At 36.4% G+C, this 21929-nt stretch overlaps 2 protein-coding genes across 5 annotated transcripts in view; both read left to right on the top strand.

The window, feature by feature from the left end:
- LOC106621830 (tetratricopeptide repeat protein 39B) overlaps positions 1-15515 on the top strand; it is a 53708-nt gene extending 38193 nt beyond the window's left edge. For 2 of the 4 annotated variants that reach the window (XM_070112632.1, XM_070112631.1), the window contains 7 exons: positions 1761-2049; positions 2438-2595; positions 2652-2817; positions 2876-3204; positions 14485-14967; positions 15024-15164; positions 15354-15515. In XM_070112632.1, coding sequence (XP_069968733.1) covers positions 1761-2049; positions 2438-2595; positions 2652-2817; positions 2876-3204; positions 14485-14967; positions 15024-15164; positions 15354-15468 — 1681 coding nt within the window. In that variant the 3' untranslated portion in view covers positions 15469-15515. Of the gene's footprint in view, positions 1-630; positions 666-1760; positions 2050-2437; positions 2596-2651; positions 2818-2875; positions 3205-14484; positions 14968-15023; positions 15165-15353 lie in introns of those variants that run through there. The other 2 variants (XM_036376716.2, XM_036376719.2) reach the window with 2 other exon arrangements.
- Positions 15516-16461: 946 nt separating this feature from the next.
- On the top strand, positions 16462-18936 carry LOC138858141 (tetratricopeptide repeat protein 39B-like). Its single transcript, XM_070112633.1, has 3 exons — positions 16462-18388; positions 18445-18585; positions 18775-18936. Exons 1-3 carry the CDS (start codon positions 17862-17864, stop codon positions 18887-18889), a joined length of 783 nt encoding a protein of 260 aa, XP_069968734.1. The 5' UTR covers positions 16462-17861; the 3' UTR covers positions 18890-18936.
- The last annotated feature ends 2993 nt before the right edge of the window (positions 18937-21929 follow it).

The following is a 21929-nucleotide window of genomic DNA, read 5'->3' as shown; positions in this document are numbered from 1 at the left end:
AAGGGGCATTCCCAAAAAAAATAAAATTAGACCTGTATATAGGTACAAAGGTAAATAAAAAATTAAAAATGTTTGCATTATGTGGGCAATGCCTGGACAATTATAATTTTCTTAATATATTTTACATCAAGTCCTCCATATCATTCTAATAATCCGATTCGCCCCTTTTTTTCTCATTTTTGAATAAAATAATTAATTGAAAAGCAACTCTACCGCAGTAATGTTGATGTATGCATTCGAATTAGGTTTTTCCTGACGTTTTGGAATGTCTATGATGTAGCCTGTGGCCTTTTCACAATAGTTTATCCACTACGTCATGGTCGAACATGTCTTTATAAAGTTTAAACAGCGCGATTAAAATCATAAAAAATGGGAAAATAGAAACGTTTTTAAATATCGTAATGTTAAAAAAAGCTCCAATACAACCAATTTTGAACTAATGAAATTTTCGCCAGGATTGGGGCTATACACTCTCATTTATAGTATGTAGATTTTCACAAAGCATTCATCCTTTTAATTCTTTTACATATCGTTACGTGTGAGTGCAAACTTTATCACATATCCTTTACTGATACTCCAGTCTTTTGAAACTTAATACTTCTATTTTAATATATGCCATCTTATCCACAGTTCTTCGATGCCAGCAGTGAACCAGAAGACTTTAAGTACGATTTCAATTTCCCAGGTTCTATTAATATTTATTAGATTATATATATTTATTGTATCTAAACGAAGCATGTTTGTACGTATTTCTATTTTATAAAAGTATATGAGAATACTAGATTTTTTGAGAAGAATTCTGTCTTTGAGGGTTTCTTTTATGAAGTCACAGTTAGGGGAAAGTGAAAGCAAATAAAAGAAGTACATATGAAACTTAGTGAGTTTTTGACCTATAAAATAAGCTAATAAGGTACCAAATATATTTTTAATCCATTGACGGTTTCGTCGAATAATGAATGTTGAATTTTAACATAACAGTTTTGTTTTGCCAACCTGAAGGTACTTCCCGGCTTTAACCCTTTCAAGCCGCGAGAGTATAAAATATTCGGCTACAACTGAACTTAACCCTTCATTATTTGCTTAATGTAAAGTTTGACCAACAACTGAGTTTATTTCCCCTTCTTGGATACTTGCAAATCGCGAAAGTATAAAATGTTCGGTTACACCAGAACTTACGATACAGTTACACGATCAAAAAATTGCTTTCAAGCGGATCACACAAACTACTTGTCAAAATTGATTTAAATGGACAGAGAGGCTGCAAGCAACTTGATAATCAATAATAGTTTCAAGATGCCGTCGTCATGGAAACCGATTGCAATCCTTGAAGGAAATAATAATGTAGAAAGCTGGAATGGGAAAAACGGGATGAGTTGAGAAAGGCAATCTCGTCATATCCAAATTTTTGAAATTGAAAAATTGATATCAAGACGATCTTACGTTCAAAAAGTGAGAGTGTGGTAGTAGACAAGTGTGAGTGTATTGCAACTTAAAAGCAATTTCTTCAGCGTGTAACGTGGTACAGTGGTTTTGCTATAATATACCAATTTTGGAAACTAACCTTTTGTATGTCTGTTTGAAGAAGTATCTGCAAAAGCTGGATTTGATTCCATATCCCGACTAACATCAAACTAGTTTTTTTATTTGACCAACGAGTGCATTATATGACGTTTGGAAAGGGTTAAAACTAAACATAGAATGTAAACACTGCAGAAGGCATTTTTCGAAGTTTATTGCAAATTTTAATACATGTTATATAGGGACTTTGAAATGGATTTAGATAACGCTCTGGAGGAAGCCAAGTTGGCCATTTGTTATTTTTTCAACAACAAATTCGATGAAGCTCGCACTTTGTTGCAACCATACGCGCATGTCAGCATGTACCATTCAATGGGTAATGCTGTTTTTATATTCCTGGAAGCAATATTAACATTTGAACAGCGATACATTGCCAGAGCCGGAGATGAATTGAAGAAGTGCTTAAGTGTTTGTCAACGTTATAAGCGCAAAAACACTATTACACAGTCCATCGGGAAGAAATTTAAGAGGGTATGTAAGCCAAACATGTTTTTGGTATATAACGGCGACCCCAGAAGTACCTGAGAGTAGTTAAAAAAATAATACTTTTGAAATAAACAAAACTAAAGTTGTGAAGGTGACATTTATACACCACAAAATGAACTTTTTAGAAGCAATTCATCAATTTTTTAAATATTAAATAAGTTCGAACTGATTTCTTATTTTCCAGATCAGGTTAACGCAGTTTATGATAATTAACTGGTGTTTTAATGATGTTGAGGACATCAGTTAATTCTATGTTGTGTTAAAATGAAAAAAATCAAATTGTTTGCCTTATCACTCCGGTTGCTTCTGTTGCTGCCCAATATGCAATATTAATATCAAGTACATTATTATATACATTTGACATTCTACCCAGACTAATTACACCCAACTCACTGATTTGGAGGCGCATGCTGAACTATGTTATGCAGAGGCGTTGCTCCTGCGAGCTCTACTCACATTCATTGAGGACGAGACTTTAACAAGTTTGATACGCGGAGGTATGAAGATACGACATTGTTACAGTAGCTACAAGTATGTTCTAGTATTACTTAAGTACGAATATATTAAGTTTACTAATCTTTTTTAAGGGAGTGCGCTCAAATACTTGTGCAAAGACAATGGGAATCAGATGTGTCAAAAGTGCATTTCGAGAGCGGTGTGCGAATGGGTGTTGGCGCCTTTAATTTAATGATTTCTTTACTGCCTTCAGGTGTTATAAAAGTCTTGCAGTTCATAGGATTCTCTGGAAATAAGGTAGCACGTAGAATATCAATCGAACCAGCTATCTTATAAGAAGTTTATTTTATTTTAGACTGCTGGTCTAACTGATCTGAACACCGGGTATCATTTGTCCGGTCTACGTCAGGTGCTTTGCGCCATGACTTTGCTTGGTTATCATCTGATAGTTTGTTATGTGACAAGTCATCAGGGAGGTGATTTAGAACTGTGCCATAACATTCTAGAGGAACAATTACTATTGTATCCTCAGGGTGTGTGGTTTCTTTTCTTTAAGGGCCGACTAGAATTCATGAAGGGTAATCTGGATGAAGCGCAGTATTGGTATAAAAAATCATGGAAATCACAAAACGTCTGGACGCAATTCCATCATCTGAGTTTTTGGGAGTTATTGTGGGTAAACTGGTTAGTAAAATTTATTTTATGTGCATTTCGACAAAAAATATACATACATAAGTTCATCTAATAGAAATATAAAATTCTCGTGTCACGGTGTTTGTTGCCGAAATCCTCCTAAACGGCTGGACCAATTTGCTGAAAATTGGTGTGCTTATCGGGTCGTTCTGAGAATTAAAGAACATCTAATTTTCATACCCCTATATGTTAAGGGCGGTCCACCCCAAATATTATTTCTTTTTGATTGATGTGCAGGAACGATGCGCACGCGGTGGCTGCCAGCAGGAGAAGACGCCGTTAACCGTGTTGTATAGTCTTTTATAATAACAGCAGGCGTCCTCGAGCCTAACTGTTGACTATGTATTCGCTGTTCCGTTTTGTGTCGTATTCGTTTCAGCGTTGCTTGTAAGCCAGGATCAGCTGACTTGCTGACATGATGTTGCCATGTTATATTGTCGTATATAATATTATATTGTGGCTCATCCCAAAAGTACTCCCCTTCTCGGAGTACATTATCGAAATCATTGATAATTTAAGAAGGTGATCAGTAGTTCAGCGGAATCTGACACGTCTCTTGGGTAACGGTGTAGGTGAGCTGAAGTCGGATTCTGATGGGCGGTATGATGACGATGAAAATCGAGATGCCCCAGATTCGGATGACTCCGGTGAAGTTAATGTAATAGCGTTGTGTTGTTGTCATCGTCGTTGTTCTGCTCAGTGTCGTTGAGCTTATCGTCGGGAAGGAGGTAGACAGGCTTTAGTCGATCGATCGAAACTGTAGTGTTGTCGCCTCTTACGTTTACGATGAAATGTTTCTCCTACCTTGAAATGACTCGGTGAGGTTCTTCATACGGTGAAGTGAATGCGTGGTGTGGAGCGTCGCGACGAACAAAAACGTGTGAACATGTCGATAGTTCTTTAAAAATGAATGTTTTCCTCTGACCATGTCGGACGGTAGGTTGAGGTGCGAGGTCTGCGAAGTAGTTTCTCAAGCGTTCTGCCATATTGGATGGTGGCAAACCAGATCGTGGCGAAGGAGCGAGGAATTCACCTGGTAGACGAACTGGCTCTCCATAAACAAGATCGGCAGGAGTTGCGCCAAGATCTTCCTTCCAGGCAGCGCGAATTCCAAGAAGGACGATTGGTAGCATGTCGACCCATGAGTTATTTTCGTGACAACGAATCGCATCCTTCAAATGACGGTGAAGACGTTCCACCATTCCATTCGACTGTGGATGGAAAGTGGTGGTGTGTATGTGTTTACTGCCGAGGAGACGAGCGAGAGCGTTAAAAAGTTGACTCTCAAACTGTGTACCCTGGTCGGTCGTGATTCGTAACGGTACTCCGTAGCATATATCCATCCGGCGAAGAGTGTGCGAGCGACACATTCGGCCTCGATATTATCAATAGGAAATGCCTCTGTAAACCTGGTGAAACGGTCAATGATTGTCAAACAGTTGCGATATCCTCTTGATGGTACGTATGGTCCAATGATGTCCACGTGAATATGTTGGAAACGTCTTGTGCGGCATGGAAAGTTTTGGATTGGTGATAAAACGTGGCGTGATACCTTATTTCGTTGGCAAGCTAGGCACGTTCGGGCCCACAAACGGCAATCGCGGTTAATGCTGGGCCAAACGTATCGTTGCGTTAACAATTTGGCGGAGGCTCGTGCTCCGGGATGGCTAATGCTATGGAGAGCTTCGAATATTCTCTTCCTAAGCGCTGCAGGACCGTAGGGACGAATAAGGTCGCTAGAAACGTCGCAATAAATTGGTTTATTGCAGCCTGGAATGTTGACTGGTCGTAAGTTCAGTGAATCGTGCTGTTCCCTTCGTATACGTTGCTGAAGTTCCTCGTCTTCAGCTTGTGCTTGAGAAAGTTCGTTTGAGGATACTGCCGTTGATATTTCTTCGATGCGGGAAAGAGCATCTGCGACGATGTTGTCTTTGCCGGCTATATACTGGATATCGGTTGTAAACTGGCTGATGAAATCCAAGCGGTGGAATTGCCAAGGTGTCGCTCGATCAGGGTCCTGAGCAAAAGTATGTAGCAAAGGTTTGTGATCCGTGAATATCGTGACATGTCGTGCTTCGAAAATATAGCGAAATTTTCGTAAAGCTGCGTAGATAGCGTGAAGCTCACGGTCGTATGGACAGTGTTTCCTCAGAGCGGATCAATGGTTGAAAATATTGTTTTGCCGGTTAGATTGGCAGTAAAGTCTTCGAGAACACGAACAGGATATCGGTCTGGCAATGTACGGGCGTTAAGTCGTCGATAATCTCCACAAGGTCGCCATTCACCAGACTTCTTTGGAACCAGGTGGAGCGGAGATGACCAGGAGCTCTTCGAACGTTGAGCGATTCCTAATTGTAACATTTTTTCGAACTCTGTCTTAGCAATTTTGAGTTTGTCGGGAACAAGTCTTCGGGCCTTACAGGAAACAGAAGGTCCCGGCGTAGTAGATATGTGGTGCTGCGTCGTATGTTTCGTTGGCTGACAGATTCCTTTCGGCTTTGTCAGATTAGGGAACTCCACTAGAGTATCTGCCCATATAGGGTCGACGGGCAGTACTTTAATTTCCGAAATGATGTTGGATGCTGATAATTTACATGCGACTTTTAGTCCAGTGATCGAGTCGATAAGGCAGTTGTTCTTTAGGTCGGGTAAGATGCCGAAATGTGCTAAAAAATCTGCGCCAATAATAGGTTTCGTTATGTCCGCCACTACGAAGCGCCATGTAAAATTTCGTCTGAGGCCAAGGTTTAGTGATAGAGTTATGAAACCGTACGTGTTTATCGTAGATCCATTTACTGCTATGAGCGACCAAGGTGCGAGAGACTTGGGAAACGTGCAGAGATCAGCGCCAGTATCCACCAGAAATTGGATTTTGGTGGCATGATCTGTTACGAAGAGGTGGTTTGATTCGAGTGACGAGCCGTTAACCGCCACTAACGATCCGGCGATAGGTTTCCCTGAAATGTGCAAGGCGTGTCGTTGTTCGGTGCTGGAGAAGATGTGCGCGAACGAAAGCGATGACGAGAACGGGAACGAGATATGACTTGTCTCTTAAAACTGGAAGCTAGCTCATTACTTGAAGCTTCGAGACGAGAAATGCGTGATTCGACTGCTGATGTTGCTGCTGGTTCTTAGACCGAATTGATTTGTGCTGCTGGTAATGCGATATCGTGTATTTTGTCTGCAAAGGAAAGAGTTTATCGACATTCATGTCTGCTTGGGACGCAAGTATAGATTGGATTGTCATCGGAATTCTGCTGAGCCACTTAGTTCATAGAATATTGTCAGGAACAGTGTTGTCAAGGCTTCTGAGATGTCGGAGAAATTGCGATGGTTTTCTATCACCCAAGGTCTCTCGATCGAGAAGCTGCTGTAGTCGTGCTTCTCGAGAGAGCGTAAGGCGTTCGACCAGTGTCCCTTTTAAGCGAGTGTAAGGCGTTTCTGTGGGAACATTCAAAAGAAGATCTTCCACTTCTGCGGCCGCCCTGGCGTCAAGATGTGAAGAAGCATAGTGGTATTGCGTAATTTCATCGGAAATTCCGGCGAGATGAAATTGATCCTCAAGTTAGGCGAACCACAAGGCTGGTCGTTCGGAATTGAATAACGGGAACCGTATAGAAACACGTTGGAGCGGCGTTATACTGTCGGCCACTTGCACGTCCACGCTATCTGGCATAGCAATTTTTGAAAATGAAATGATTGGAACGTTTTATGCGCTGCACTCAACCTGTGAAGATTAGGAATGCGCGAAAACTCCAGCTGTCCTCCAATCGGTCGTATGCGTGGGCAGCCACGTGCGCGATGTTATACGTCGTATATAATATTATATTGTGGCTCATCCCACATTTTTTTGGTGAAATTTTTTTTTTTTTTCACGATTCAGCATTGAAAAATAAACTCTAAATTTTCTCACTCATATGATCAACCCCTGATTTTTAATTGCGGTTTTAATATTATTTTGTTGCATCCACAGATCCACAAGATGCCAATCGAATATAATAACAATTCAATTTACAATTGAATACTCAGTCCAGGTTGAATTTCACAAAATATTTAAAACCACACATCGAAATACGCAAATACACTTTTTTTATTTAAATATGCCCATGTCTTTCTTGTATGTAAGAAATAGTTTCAAAATTTATATCGCAGACAAAAACAACCTACTATTACTAGATTTAATATCGTTGTTAATTATTTGCGCGCAACAGAATATATATGATTATGTTGACTCTCTGTCCGTCCGACTGTCTGGGCAAGCTGCAACTTGTGTAAAAATTAAGATATTGTGATGAAATTTTACACACGTGTTCTTTGGAAAAATTGGGAGAAAGGTATTGTAGATGGGCGTATTTAAACCATTTCCGCACTCACAAAGTACCATTAAACGAAAACCTATAAAGTGCCATAACTAAGCACCAAGTTAAGATATAAAACTGTAATTTGGTGCAGGGGATCGCAATAGTGAGGAGAAAAAGTTGGCAGGCCCCGCCTGCTAAAAGATTTAGTATACTTATCTCACAAACCACTTATTTGCTCAAGACAAAATTTTTGGCCCTTCCTCCAACAGTGTGAAAAATCTGGAAATAATGTGCCGGGGTGCCAAAAATGGATAACATCGGTTGTATACTTCTCCTATCTCCCATATACTTAAAATAAAATTTTTTATGATAGTAATGTTTTCCTGTGCCAAATTGGTTCGATACTACCCTTATCCCCCATACCCCTAATAAAGGAGCAAGCTTCCCGTTAACCTTCCGTATATACCATATTTATTTCGTTTTCTGCGTGTTTTTATGGTATTGCAACACATTTTACGATAGTACTACAGTGCAACATATACGTATAAACGCACTCTTAGTTTTAATTTTGCTAACTTCTCTCTTTCTTTGCATTGCACTATTTGTTGTAATTCTGTCTCATATTGTTTGTTAAACTAACGGAAATTCGTATTGAGTGCAAACGTATTGTTATATTTAAATCGTTCCATTTTAAATCAAATAGCAAAAACAGGCACATATTCGTTTAAACGCATCTGATTAGAGAAGCCGACAACGTGTTTGTGATTAGAAATAAAAAAAAGTTTTTTCAATTAAATTGACGATTGGTAAGTTTTCGTTTATTAAAGTTCAAAAAAGTTGTTATAATATTTTTTTTTAAGGTTTTATTAAAATGCCAAGAGGCAGTTACTTAAACGACAGTGAAAAGGTCCAAATCAACCTGTACCACAAAGAAGGTTACTCAAATCGAGAGATTGGGCGAAGAATCGGAAGATCAGAGGCAGTTGTGCGCTCCTTTTAAAAAAAAGGTGAGAATTATGGCGTAAAAAAGCCCACGAAAGGCAATAAAAAAACTAAATTCACGCCAAATAAACCAAATTAAAACGGAAGCCACAAAACATTTTTTGAACTCCACTCAAATAAAGGAGAAGTTGGATTTACTGGCAACAAGGCACATTGCACACATTTTACGCATGTCACCTAACGCAAAATGGAAAAAAACCGGTGTGCAAGCCTGTATTGAAGCCGCACCACAAACAAGCTCGGTTAAACTTCGCCAAAGAGCACATGCAGTGGTCAATAGAGTGGGACAATGTTGTGTTTTCCGATGAAAAAAAGTTCAACCTGGATGGTCCAGACTCGTACAGTTGTTACTGGCATGACTTGCGTAACAATGACGTCCGTATGTCAAAGAGAAACTTTGGTGGTGGCAGCGTTATGGTGTGGGCTGTTTTCTCATCGAGAGGAAAAGCAAAAATTTGCTTTGTGCCGCCCAAAATAAACTCAAAAATATACACAGAATTGTTGGACGACGCTCTCATTTCATTTTTGGAAGATAAAATGGATGAAGATAGCATTTTTCAACAAGATAACGCTGCCATCCACGTCTCTAAAGAGTCTCTGAAATGGTTTGAAGAGCATCTCTCTTATGAAATGGCCTGCATGCAGTCCTGATTTGAATCCAGTGGAGAACCTTTGGGGGCACATGTCGCGAAAAATCTACGCGCAAAAAGCTCAAGGACACCTCTTTAAAACAACACTTGAGCTCAAATTGGCTATTAAGGAGGCTTGGGAAGATTTGGACCGGACGCTGCTGCAAAATTTAGTGGACTCGATGCCAAACCGTATTTTTGAGGTTGTAAATAAGAATGGAGGACCAATAAATTATTAAAATCTAAATAAATGTAGCCTTATTAAAAATTAAGTTGATGCGTTTAAACGAATATGTGCCTGTTTTTGCTATCTGATTTAAAATGCAACGATTTAAATATAACAACAACAACAAAAGTGGGGGTTTGCACTCAATACGAATTTCCGTTAGTTTAACTAACAATATGAGAGAGAATTTTTTGTAATTAGTGCAGTGCAAAGAAAAAGAGAAGTTAGCAAAATTAAAACTAAGAGTGCGTTTATACGTATATGTGGCACTGTATATGTAATATTTTCTTATCACATGAAAATAAACCAGATTCCGCATTCTTATATACTGGCAACACTTCAAGCTTTTAAGCTGTAATTTTTTTTTGGCTGTAAATTTTTGTGCGATTTTTCAATTTTAATTAGTTTTTTTATTCAGTAATTTGATTGCGCAATTTCAAGATAAGTATAAGTGATCTTAACATTATATTGTGCATTAACTTAAAGTTCAAATATTCAAATTTCTGTGCCGAGTCATCTTTTGTTTCGTTTTGTTTTATTTTATTTTCGCTTTTTATTCATCTCATTTTCTTTCGCTATTCGCAGCTGTTTTTCGCGTAATTTTTTTTTTATGTCCCAGTGCTTTTAAAACTGTTGGCTACATTGTTTTTTCAATATATTTGGTTCTGTACTTGGATTGATAATTGATAATTTTATTGAGTACAGTTTTTATTGTAATTATTATTACTACTATTATATTGTAACGGATTTCTCGATAAATCGCCTACCTTTTAACTCACTCTTGAGTTCGATCACTGGATTGTTAAATAAAAGTCCCAATTTAACGGCTATACACTTATCTTTATTTCTAATTCCAATAACTTAACGCTTTACTACTCATTATCCGAGCTTAAAACTTCTTACTTATATTCTCAACACTCTAACTAGAACTGTGTTTGCTGCACAATCGGGCAGCCTTTATATAGTGGATTGTTAACAAAACTTTGTAACTTGAACATTCTGACAACTTCGAATTTCGCTTTCTAGTTGGTTCTATTCGTGTTCGCCATACTGCCCTCCACCTAAGTCTGATCGTCTCGATATGACACATTTGCGGTACCAAACGCTGCAAGCCGTTCCAGATGACCTACAGTCATTTTATTCCTTGGTCTCCCAATGGTCTGTATGTGATAAACTACATGGTTCAGTCGCTTAATAACCGGCTATGGTCCTTCCTAATTACACTGTAATTTGAGAGACAGCCCTTTCTTTCGTTGTGGGTTATATACCCAATCGCCTTGAATAAAACCCTCACAGTTCATTATCTTTTCGTATTTTGCTTTCATTTTATCGGTCATAATTTTGCTGCACTACATATCTCACCATAACATGTATATCCTTCCTCTCATCTTCTAGGATGCTGTATGACTTCCTTAGCATTCCTTCCTCCATTGGCGTTAACTCCAATTTCAAATCAGTTCGATTGAATCATTCTACTATGCCATCGGACTGCGGATGTAGTGCAGTTGTACGGGTTTCCTGGATACCCAGTTTCTGCATTAGAGCTGATTCAAAATTTCTCTCTTGGTCAGGATGTAATTCTATTGAAAACCAAATCTCGATACCCAATTGTAGATGAATACATCCGCTACAGTTCCTGCCTCTTGGTTAGAAAATTTCGTATACCTCTGGCCATTCGCTGTAATAGTTCATGACTACCTAAACATATTTGTTTCCTAATTTACTGATAGGAAATGGACCAGCTACATCCATGGCAATTCACTGGACACAATTGACACTGATTGACAACAACCAATCCGTTGCGCTGCTCGTTGAGAATTTCGGGAATTCTTACTTTCAGAACAATCATCAGAGCTCGAGCCCATCTTCGCTTTCCCATACGCGATGCAAGCAGCCCAATTGTGCCCAATAAGTCTTTGCGACTGGGCTTTTTGTGATAGAATGCCTCCTACTGCATACTCACTGCCATCTGTATTAAAAATATATGGTGATCCTAGGATCGGGTATGCTAACATTGGTGTAGTACATAACCGTTTTTTTAGAGTTTGAAAAACCACTTCCTTTTCTCTATTCCACTCAAATTCTGTATTATTTTTCGAGAGTTCATGGATGCTACTAGCTACGCTGGCAAAAGTTGGAACGAATCGTCGATAATAAGTACGCAGTCCAAGAAAACTCCACAATTCATGTATATTTTTATGAGTGGGCCAATCTTTCACTTCTTCTATCTTTTTATTAGCTGAATATTCAGAATTTCGAATTTCGCTATCTAGTTGGTTCGGCAGTTTATCGTCGATTCTGTTTTGTTCAGGCATTCGTGTTTGCCACAAGTCAGATCGCTATGTTTTATGCTGGCTTAGGCCTTGCCCATCTTAAATGTGCGGTACTGACAAATAGAATCTTTGATTCTATTCATTGTTCTTCAAACATTGTTAAAACCTCACATTTTTGATAATGAGATTTTAAACAGCGAGTTTCAAATATTTAGATGTGATCGACTAAACAAAATCGGAGGATGTGTTCAATTTGCCATACATTCCTCTATCCCATCTGAAGATGTCCTCGTTCCTGGTACTGACTCATTTGAATTTAAATGTATTTGAATTTGTGTTAATAGTTGCTTTATTTATTTAACTTAACCTTATATACTTGTACCTCCCCAATCGGACTTATCTGCAGCAAGCTTCTTTAATAAATAGTGCTATCTCGATAGCACATAATTTAGATTCCATAATCGTTTGGGGGATTTCAATTTACCGTGTGACTCAGATAGCTTTCGATGATTATATCGTACCGATTTGCAATTGGTCATACTTTAATGAGTTTTTGGGAAAAGTGTCCGAGTTAGGTCTGAACCAAATTAATTTAATTTTGAATAAATTTGGTAAATGCTTAGATTTAGTATAGTAGTTGATACCCCACCAAAGTGTTCTGTTATTCAGAGTAATCCTTTTGTTCTACCAGAGGACTCGTATCATCCTGGTTTGGAAATAACTGTCGAATTCATAGGCGATGTACTGGATAGCAATCATCAAACTTCTAGCTTCTGTACACGGTTCTTTGCAAAAGCTAACTTTAAAATGTTTAATAGGACAATGTACTGGGTAGTAACCATCAAACTTCTAACTTCTATACACGGTTTAACTATGCAAAAGCATAACTTTTAAAAGTTGAGTAGGAAACTTTCTACTTAAACTTGGCCTGATTATAATGAAGATATTGAGTGTTTCGCATTTTATTTACGCCAAGAAAGCAATTATTTGAAAAGTATGTTCCAATTGTAATTTTTAATAAAAGTACAAAAACTCGAGCTTTTAAACATTAAAAAAAAAACTGGTTTAATTGTCGACTATTCTAAATATTCTGCATTGCGTCGACAGTATTTAGACCTAAATGAAAAATGTTATACTATTTGCTTAAATAAGGTTAAAGAAAATATTGTACGTTATCCAAAATTGTTTTATGATTTCATTAACTCCAAACGCAGGATTTCCAAATTTTCGTCCGCGATGAAATACAAATCTATCATGTCACATAACAATCACTAGCATTTTTCGAATTAAATGTACTAATGCCCCTAAAATTTTTTCCATCAGCACTTTATTTTATCAATTAACTGTCCAATTATTTCTGATGAAGACATCTTACTTAATTTAAATAAGTTAAAACCATAGTTTAATTACGACCCAGAAATGCTTCGTAAAAAATATTGTCAAATATATCTACTTGCCTTTGACAAGGATATTTAATTCCTTGCAAAACTATCATTTATACCTAAACTTTTTGAAGCTATCGTCGCAGGTCATTACTTTTTTGATATCTCCATTAATTTCTTCTTCACAGGTTGGATTTCGTAAAGGGAAATCTACTCTAACAAATTTATATGAATTTTTTAAAAATGGATCATTGGATTTTAGGGAACATAAGTATACGGATGTTATATCAACTGACTTTAGCAAAGCTTTTGATAAAGTAAATCTCTCGACGCTCGTACAAAAAGCTAATCTTCTATGCTTTCAGCCAAGTACACATCGAGTGATATTTGATGATATTCTTTCAGATACAATTAATGTATCTTCAGGTGTTCCGCAAGGTGGAAATTTTGGCCCGATTCTGTTCTTGTTATTTAATAACGATATCTCCTCTGCAATAGAATACTCAACAATTTTCTTACATAGATCCCGGCGACGTAAAGCTTATTAAATCATATACTTCAACTGATGAGAGGTGTCTGTTGCAAAATGACTCAAATAATTTGGTTGTTTTTTGTAATCGAAATGATTTGCCATTGAATCTCAAAAAATGTAAGACGCTGTGCTTTTCCCGTGGATCTGTGCACCCCTCTCCTTATTTATTAAATACTATAGACTAGAACTATGGACCCTATGTTTAATTTGAGTCTTCATATTGATACTATGGTCTTTAAAGCAAAAGGTGTTCTCAGTTTTGTTAAAGGTTGGTCTGAAGAATTAAGAGATCTGTATGTTACTTTTATAACTTTTGTTAGGACCAAATCCGTTAGAGTCTGTTCAAAATCAATTTTTATTTTTCGCCTTAGGGAATTTCCGATGGGATTCTAGGTTAAGTCTATCTCCATACACTAGTCGTTTAAAACTTATAAATGTCATAATTTTAATTCCTGCACATTTGATTTATCTAACTAACTTGTCAAAATTAGAGGGACTATATTGTTTTCTCTTAATAAATATAATCGTAACAATTTGTTATAACGTATATTTAAATCTTAGCTGTTAAAATTTTTATTTCTGTAGCTGAGCAGTTTTAGATCTCGACGCTTAAAAAAACTCTCTTGCCTTTCATGATTCGGCTACTTCCGCACGTATGCGGATTACGCCCCTCGCGTCGATTGGGCAGGAGGAGGGTAATAATTGGGTTATTATTATTACATATAATATAATATATTTAAAAAAATAATAATTTTCCTCCCGTTATAACCAGCTACTAACAAATTAAATTCGTCCAAACAATTGCGTTTCTTTTTCAGTACGTTTATATAACTATTAAATTTATCTGTTCTCATTTATTTATACCCCAAGGTACGAATTATAATGTTCCTATTTTACCGATGCTTATTACTCGCACATATTTTCAGCTTGAAGTTAGATTGGCGCGAGGCGAGATTGTACGCCAGCTACTTAGTAGAACAAAGCAAATGGTCTCGTACAATTTATTCATATCAGCAGGCAGTTATAATGCTAATGAACGATGACCTTAACGATATTGAGCGGCAAACCGTTGAGCGTCTAATGCGAGATGCACCCAAGCATAAGCAACGAATTGCTGGAAAATCACTTCCAATGGAAAAATTTATTTGTAAGAAAGTTGCACGGTATTTTGCGCAAAATGATTACCTGTGCCTTCCAGCTGTTGAGCTAATGTTTGTCTGGAACACATTCAAGGTACTTGGTAAAAATTATCAGCTTGCTGACAGTATTTGCCGCTTAATCGAACGCCAAATGGAACAGTTAGCGCACAGAAATGTTACTGATATTTATGAACTCGATAATCAAGCGTTATGTTTATTATTACGTGGCGCTTGTTATCGACAAATGAAGCAACCATTCCTCGCATTGCAGTAAGTTCAAAATTACACATTCTTAAATTAGTGTAAAATAAATCGTTTTTTTTAAGAGATCTTGAGGCATGTATGAACTTGGAAAGTCAAGTAAGAGAGGATACATATTTGATGGCCTACGCCTGTGTGGAATCAGGACTGGTGCATGCAGACGAACAAAACTACGATTTGGCTTTTGCCACAATTGAGGAAGCAAAGTAAGTATATTTAATAATTATTCCACTAACAGCATTAAACTACAATATTGATCATTTTACCAAAGTATTGAAAATAATATGCTTTCAAATTCAAAATTATCATTATTAAGCAAAATATTCCAATGAGTATGTCATAAAAGAAACTCTTAAAATTAATTGTATGCCGTTAATCTTCTCGTATTATTGCAGAAAGAAATACACTGGATTTTCGCTTGAGTCACGCCTGCGTTTCCGCATCCATGCTGCACTCATGGAACTAAAGGAAAACTTAACGATACAACATGAAGAAAAACAATTTAAATAAACATATTACATAAGCATGAAATAAACGTAACTGACTTCGAAAACGTAGTACTGCAAAGTATCGATACAGTATGACTTCAGTATTTATACATCATCAGCTTTCGATGATTATATCGTACCGATTTGCAATTGGTCATACTTTAATGAGTTTTTGGGAAAAGTGTCCGAGTTAGGTCTGAACCAAATTAATTTAATTTTGAATAAATTTGGTAAATGCTTAGATTTAGTATAGTAGTTGATACCCCACCAAAGTGTTCTGTTATTCAGAGTAATCCTTTTGTTCTACCAGAGGACTCGTATCATCCTGCTTTGGAAATAACTGTCGAATTCATAGGCGATGTACTGGATAGCAATCATCAAACTTCTAGCTTCTGTACACGGTTCTTTGCAAAAGCTAACTTTAAAATGTTTAATAGGACAATGTACTGGGTAGTAACCATCAAACTTCTAACTTCTATACACGGTTTAACTATGCAAAAGCATAACTTTTAAAAGTTGAGTAGGAAACTTTCTACTTAAACTTGGCCTGATTATAATGAAGATATTGAGTGTTTCGCATTTTATTTACGCCAAGAAAGCAATTATTTGAAAAGTATGTTCCAATTGTAATTTTTAATAAAAGTACAAAAACTCGAGCTTTTAAACATTAAAAAAAAAACTGGTTTAATTGTCGACTATTCTAAATATTCTGCATTGCGTCGACAGTATTTAGACCTAAATGAAAAATGTTATACTATTTGCTTAAATAAGGTTAAAGAAAATATTGTACGTTATCCAAAATTGTTTTATGATTTCATTAACTCCAAACGCAGGATTTCCAAATTTTCGTCCGCGATGAAATACAAATCTATCATGTCACATAACAATCACTAGCATTTTTCGAATTAAATGTACTAATGCCCCTAAAATTTTTTCCATCAGCACTTTATTTTATCAATTAACTGTCCAATTATTTCTGATGAAGACATCTTACTTAATTTAAATATGTTAAAACCATAGTTTAATTACGACCCAGAAATGCTTCGTAAAAAATATTGTCAAATATATCTACTTGCCTTTGACAAGGATATTTAATTCCTTGCAAAACTATCATTTATACCTAAACTTTTTGAAGCTATCGTCGCAGGTCATTACTTTTTTGATATCTCCATTAATTTCTTCTTCACAGGTTGGATTTCGTAAAGGGAAATCTACTCTAACAAATTTATATGAATTTTTTAAAAATGGATCATTGGATTTTAGGGAACATAAGTATACGGATGTTATATCAACTGACTTTAGCAAAGCTTTTGATAAAGTAAATCTCTCGACGCTCGTACAAAAAGCTAATCTTCTATGCTTTCAGCCAAGTACACATCGAGTGATATTTGATGATATTCTTTCAGATACAATTAATGTATCTTCAGGTGTTCCGCAAGGTGGAAATTTTGGCCCGATTCTGTTCTTGTTATTTAATAACGATATCTCCTCTGCAATAGAATACTCAACAATTTTCTTACATAGATCCCGGCGACGTAAAGCTTATTAAATCATATACTTCAACTGATGAGAGGTGTCTGTTGCAAAATGACTCAAATAATTTGGTTGTTTTTTGTAATCGAAATGATTTGCCATTGAATCTCAAAAAATGTAAGACGCTGTGCTTTTCCCGTGGATCTGTGCACCCCTCTCCTTATTTATTAAATACTATAGACTAGAACTATGGACCCTATGTTTAATTTGAGTCTTCATATTGATACTATGGTCTTTAAAGCAAAAGGTGTTCTCAGTTTTGTTAAAGGTTGGTCTGAAGAATTAAGAGATCTGTATGTTACTTTTATAACTTTTGTTAGGACCAAATCCGTTAGAGTCTGTTCAAAATCAATTTTTATTTTTCGCCTTAGGGAATTTCCGATGGGATTCTAGGTTAAGTCTATCTCCATACACTAGTCGTTTAAAACTTATAAATGTCATAATTTTAATTCCTGCACATTTGATTTATCTAACTAACTTGTCAAAATTAGAGGGACTATATTGTTTTCTCTTAATAAATATAATCGTAACAATTTGTTATAACGTATATTTAAATCTTAGCTGTTAAAATTTTTATTTCTGTAGCTGAGCAGTTTTAGATCTCGACGCTTAAAAAAACTCTCTTGCCTTTCATGATTCGGCTACTTCCGCACGTATGCGGATTACGCCCCTCGCGTCGATTGGGCAGGAGGAGGGTAATAATTGGGTTATTATTATTACATATAATATAATATATTTAAAAAAATAATAATTTTCCTCCCGTTATAACCAGCTACTAACAAATTAAATTCGTCCAAACAATTGCGTTTCTTTTTCAGTACGTTTATATAACTATTAAATTTATCTGTTCTCATTTATTTATACCCCAAGGTACGAATTATAATGTTCCTATTTTACCGATGCTTATTACTCGCACATATTTTCAGCTTGAAGTTAGATTGGCGCGAGGCGAGATTGTACGCCAGCTACTTAGTAGAACAAAGCAAATGGTCTCGTACAATTTATTCATATCAGCAGGCAGTTATAATGCTAATGAACGATGACCTTAACGATATTGAGCGGCAAACCGTTGAGCGTCTAATGCGAGATGCACCCAAGCATAAGCAACGAATTGCTGGAAAATCACTTCCAATGGAAAAATTTATTTGTAAGAAAGTTGCACGGTATTTTGCGCAAAATGATTACCTGTGCCTTCCAGCTGTTGAGCTAATGTTTGTCTGGAACACATTCAAGGTACTTGGTAAAAATTATCAGCTTGCTGACAGTATTTGCCGCTTAATCGAACGCCAAATGGAACAGTTAGCGCACAGAAATGTTACTGATATTTATGAACTCGATAATCAAGCGTTATGTTTATTATTACGTGGCGCTTGTTATCGACAAATGAAGCAACCATTCCTCGCATTGCAGTAAGTTCAAAATTACACATTCTTAAATTAGTGTAAAATAAATCGTTTTTTTTAAGAGATCTTGAGGCATGTATGAACTTGGAAAGTCAAGTAAGAGAGGATACATATTTGATGGCCTACGCCTGTGTGGAATCAGGACTGGTGCATGCAGACGAACAAAACTACGATTTGGCTTTTGCCACAATTGAGGAAGCAAAGTAAGTATATTTAATAATTATTCCACTAACAGCATTAAACTACAATATTGATCATTTTACCAAAGTATTGAAAATAATATGCTTTCAAATTCAAAATTATCATTATTAAGCAAAATATTCCAATGAGTATGTCATAAAAGAAACTCTTAAAATTAATTGTATGCCGTTTATCTTCTCGTATTATTGCAGAAAGAAATACACTGGATTTTCGCTTGAGTCACGCCTGCGTTTCCGCATCCATGCTGCACTCATGGAACTAAAGGAAAACTTAACGATACAACATGAAGAAAAACAATTTAAATAAACATATTACATAAGCATGAAATAAACGTAACTGACTTCGAAAACGTAGTACTGCAAAGTATCGATACAGTATGACTTCAGTATTTATACATCATCAGTATGCAACGTCAAACAACATTGCAAAACGATACGTTGTATAATATAATAATAATCAAAACAAGTAAGGAAGGGCTAAGTTCGGATGTAACCGAACATTTTACACTCTCGCAAAGTCAAATGGTATACTCGTTTGAGATTTCTTTGTTGATTGACTGATATTTTCGGTAGAAGGTCAACTATAGGCAATGGGGTCCATATATTTAGTACTTAGGGGTTTGAACAGTTTTGGTTCGATTTAGACAATTTTTGGCCGCAAGGTGGCATACTTTAATTGCATTATTCACGCAAAGTTTTACCCCGATATAATCATTGTTACCTGATTTGCATAGTGGAAAATGAAAGAATCAGATGGAATTGAAAATGGTGTTACATGGGAAGTAATCGTGGTTGTAGTCCGATTTCGCCCATTTTCGCACTATGACATAGAAACATGAAAAGAACGTTATGCACCGAATTTGGTTGAAATCGGTTGAGCAGATCTCAAGATATGGGTTTTCACCTAAAAGTGGGCTGTGCCACGCCCACTGACAAATTTTGAACGCGGTTCCTATAAAGCCAATTTATACCATCTCAGAGATAAAATTTAATGTCTCTGGCGTGTTTAGTGCTTGATTTATCGCGCTTTTAGTAGTTTTTAACAGTACCGTTATATGGGGAGTGGGCGGAGTTGCCACCCGATTTCAACTATTTTCACACCGTCAATAGAAGTGCTAAAAACATTTGCTTCTAGTTAATTTTGTTATTATAGCATTAGCGGTTTAGGAGATATGCACTTTAACCTAATAGAGGCGGGACCACGCCCACTTTAAAAAAAATTTTTTAACTGCAGATGCCCCCACCTAATGTGATCCTGTGTACCAAATCACAGTATTGTATCTTATTGGGGAGCTTAGTTATACCAATTTATTTGTTTTTGATTAATGGCGATTTGTGGGCGTGGCAGTGGTCCGATTACGCCCATCTGCAATACCAACCGTCTCACGGTACCAAGAAACATGCTACCAAGTTTCATAAAGATATCTCAATTTTTACTCAAGTTAGAGCTTGCACGGACGGACGGACGGACAGACAGTCACCCGGATTTCAACTCGTCTCTTCATCCTGATCATTTATATATATATAACCCTATATCTAACTCGATTAGTTTTAGGTGATACAAACAACCGTTAGGTGAACAAAACTATTATACTCTGTAGCAACAGGTTGCGAGAGTATAAAAATGTTGCTGCAAAGTTTACTTTCGCAATAAGCTGTTTTATTTTTGCGATCGTAAAAAGATAAAAAATGATAAATATTAAACCAAATAGTTTAATTATACATAATTATTTCCGTTTCATCGAAAAAAGAAGCTCAAACATCATACAAATACGAATATATAGGAAAATATATTATATTCCTGCGATCATAAGTACATTTTTTGACACCTTATCTGAATTGAATCCAAATTTAGTATAACTTAATAAAACGACTTATAAAAAGCTTATCAATCTAACTCCTCCACCATTGCATATGATAATAATCAAAATCATCAACTTTATTTGTGATGTGCGATTTCCTTTGTCACTGCGCATCGACTGCCGTTTAATGCATTTCAAAACAGGATGCAATGTCGAAAATATCTCGGTTGCATTACAGAACATTATATAGTTCTTATACATTGCAATTGACGTTTTCGAAGTCAGCACGTATTTAAAAAAAATAGTAAATCGTACTCGCACACATTACACTGTACAACACTCGGCTGAGTATTGGACCATGCCAATTTATTCCGAGAGGTAGAGTCCTAAGTAAGAAAATTTTCCGTTTTTGAAGTTATCCTCCAAAATCTAAATATTTGGCTTCGAATTTAGAATTGAAACACATCATTACTAATTTCATTTTTAGACTTCTTAAAAAAGTAAAAATATGGGCTCCATCCACGTTTTCCTCTCATTTCAATTGCGTATAATATTTTGGGGTCTAGCTTACCAAATATGTCAGTCATCAAAGTTAGATCTTCAAAAAAAAGAATTATTTGAAAAATACTAGTCGGAATTCGAAACCTTTCAACATCTGTCTGTGGATCTGTCATACAAGCTTAACCCAAAAATATTTTACTCCTTTGAAATGAGAGGAATAAGTGGATGGTGTTCATATCTTTAATGTTTAGGAACTTACATACTGTACTTATTAATGATGTTTTCAATAAGCTCAATCTCAAAACAAGGCAAATATTACTTTTAACTTTGAACTCAATCTCTCAAAAAAAATTGGTTTGGTCCAATATCCAGCCGATTTTGACGTTGAGTGATATGAATAAAAAAGTTATGTATAATAATAAAATAAGACTATTACCAGTGTGACCAAATACTTAAATATTTTTCAGACTAGATTTGGCTTTTTTAGGCTCAGAGTTTTATTGCTACGCTTGTGATACTCTTTTGACTGTTTTACTTAGAATATTAATATACATAATTTCTGATCTCCAATAAACGCATTAACATGTACTGCATGAACATGTAAAAGTGTTTTAATCTTCACTCTTATAGAGCACCCTTGTTACATAGTTTACGTTTCCTCATAATATGGACCCTGGAGTTATTGTTGTTGTTATCAAGAGCCTGTTTGGGTGACGATGCACAAGTTGTTTGTGCTGTCGGGTCAATTCCGGATGGTTAGAACTTTAACTAGCTACACTAAGGACACCATTTACTGGGAGAGAGTCAGTGAAGGTGATAATAGCTGTGAATGGTCTTTGGTGTTTGTCTGAAATCATTTGCGTCCGTAGTTAGGCTAGGTGTTCAGTGTCGTCTAAGAATATTCTCCAGATTCTCATAGGAGGTACCTCCGCTCCAAACAGATGACCACAATGGTGATTTCTGTGAAAGCGTTTCAGAAGAAACTGCCATATTAACTTTCAGTTTTTACCTTGAAATAATACGGACGATTGACTGCCACTCAGC

Source organism: Bactrocera oleae, chromosome X, assembly GCF_042242935.1.
Source record: "Bactrocera oleae isolate idBacOlea1 chromosome X, idBacOlea1, whole genome shotgun sequence".
Taxonomy (NCBI): Eukaryota; Metazoa; Arthropoda; class Insecta; order Diptera; family Tephritidae; genus Bactrocera; species Bactrocera oleae.
This window is presented reverse-complemented; position numbering and strand designations above follow the sequence as displayed.

Coding starts and splice junctions, on each gene's coding strand:
- LOC138858141 (XM_070112633.1), top strand. CDS start 17,862: ATGTTCCTATTTTACCGATGCTTATTACTCGCACATATTTTCAGCTTG. Junction 18,389..18,444: donor CAACCATTCCTCGCATTGCA/GTAAGTTCAAAA, acceptor GTTTTTTTTAAG/AGATCTTGAGGCATGTATGA. Junction 18,586..18,774: donor GCCACAATTGAGGAAGCAAA/GTAAGTATATTT, acceptor GTATTATTGCAG/AAAGAAATACACTGGATTTT.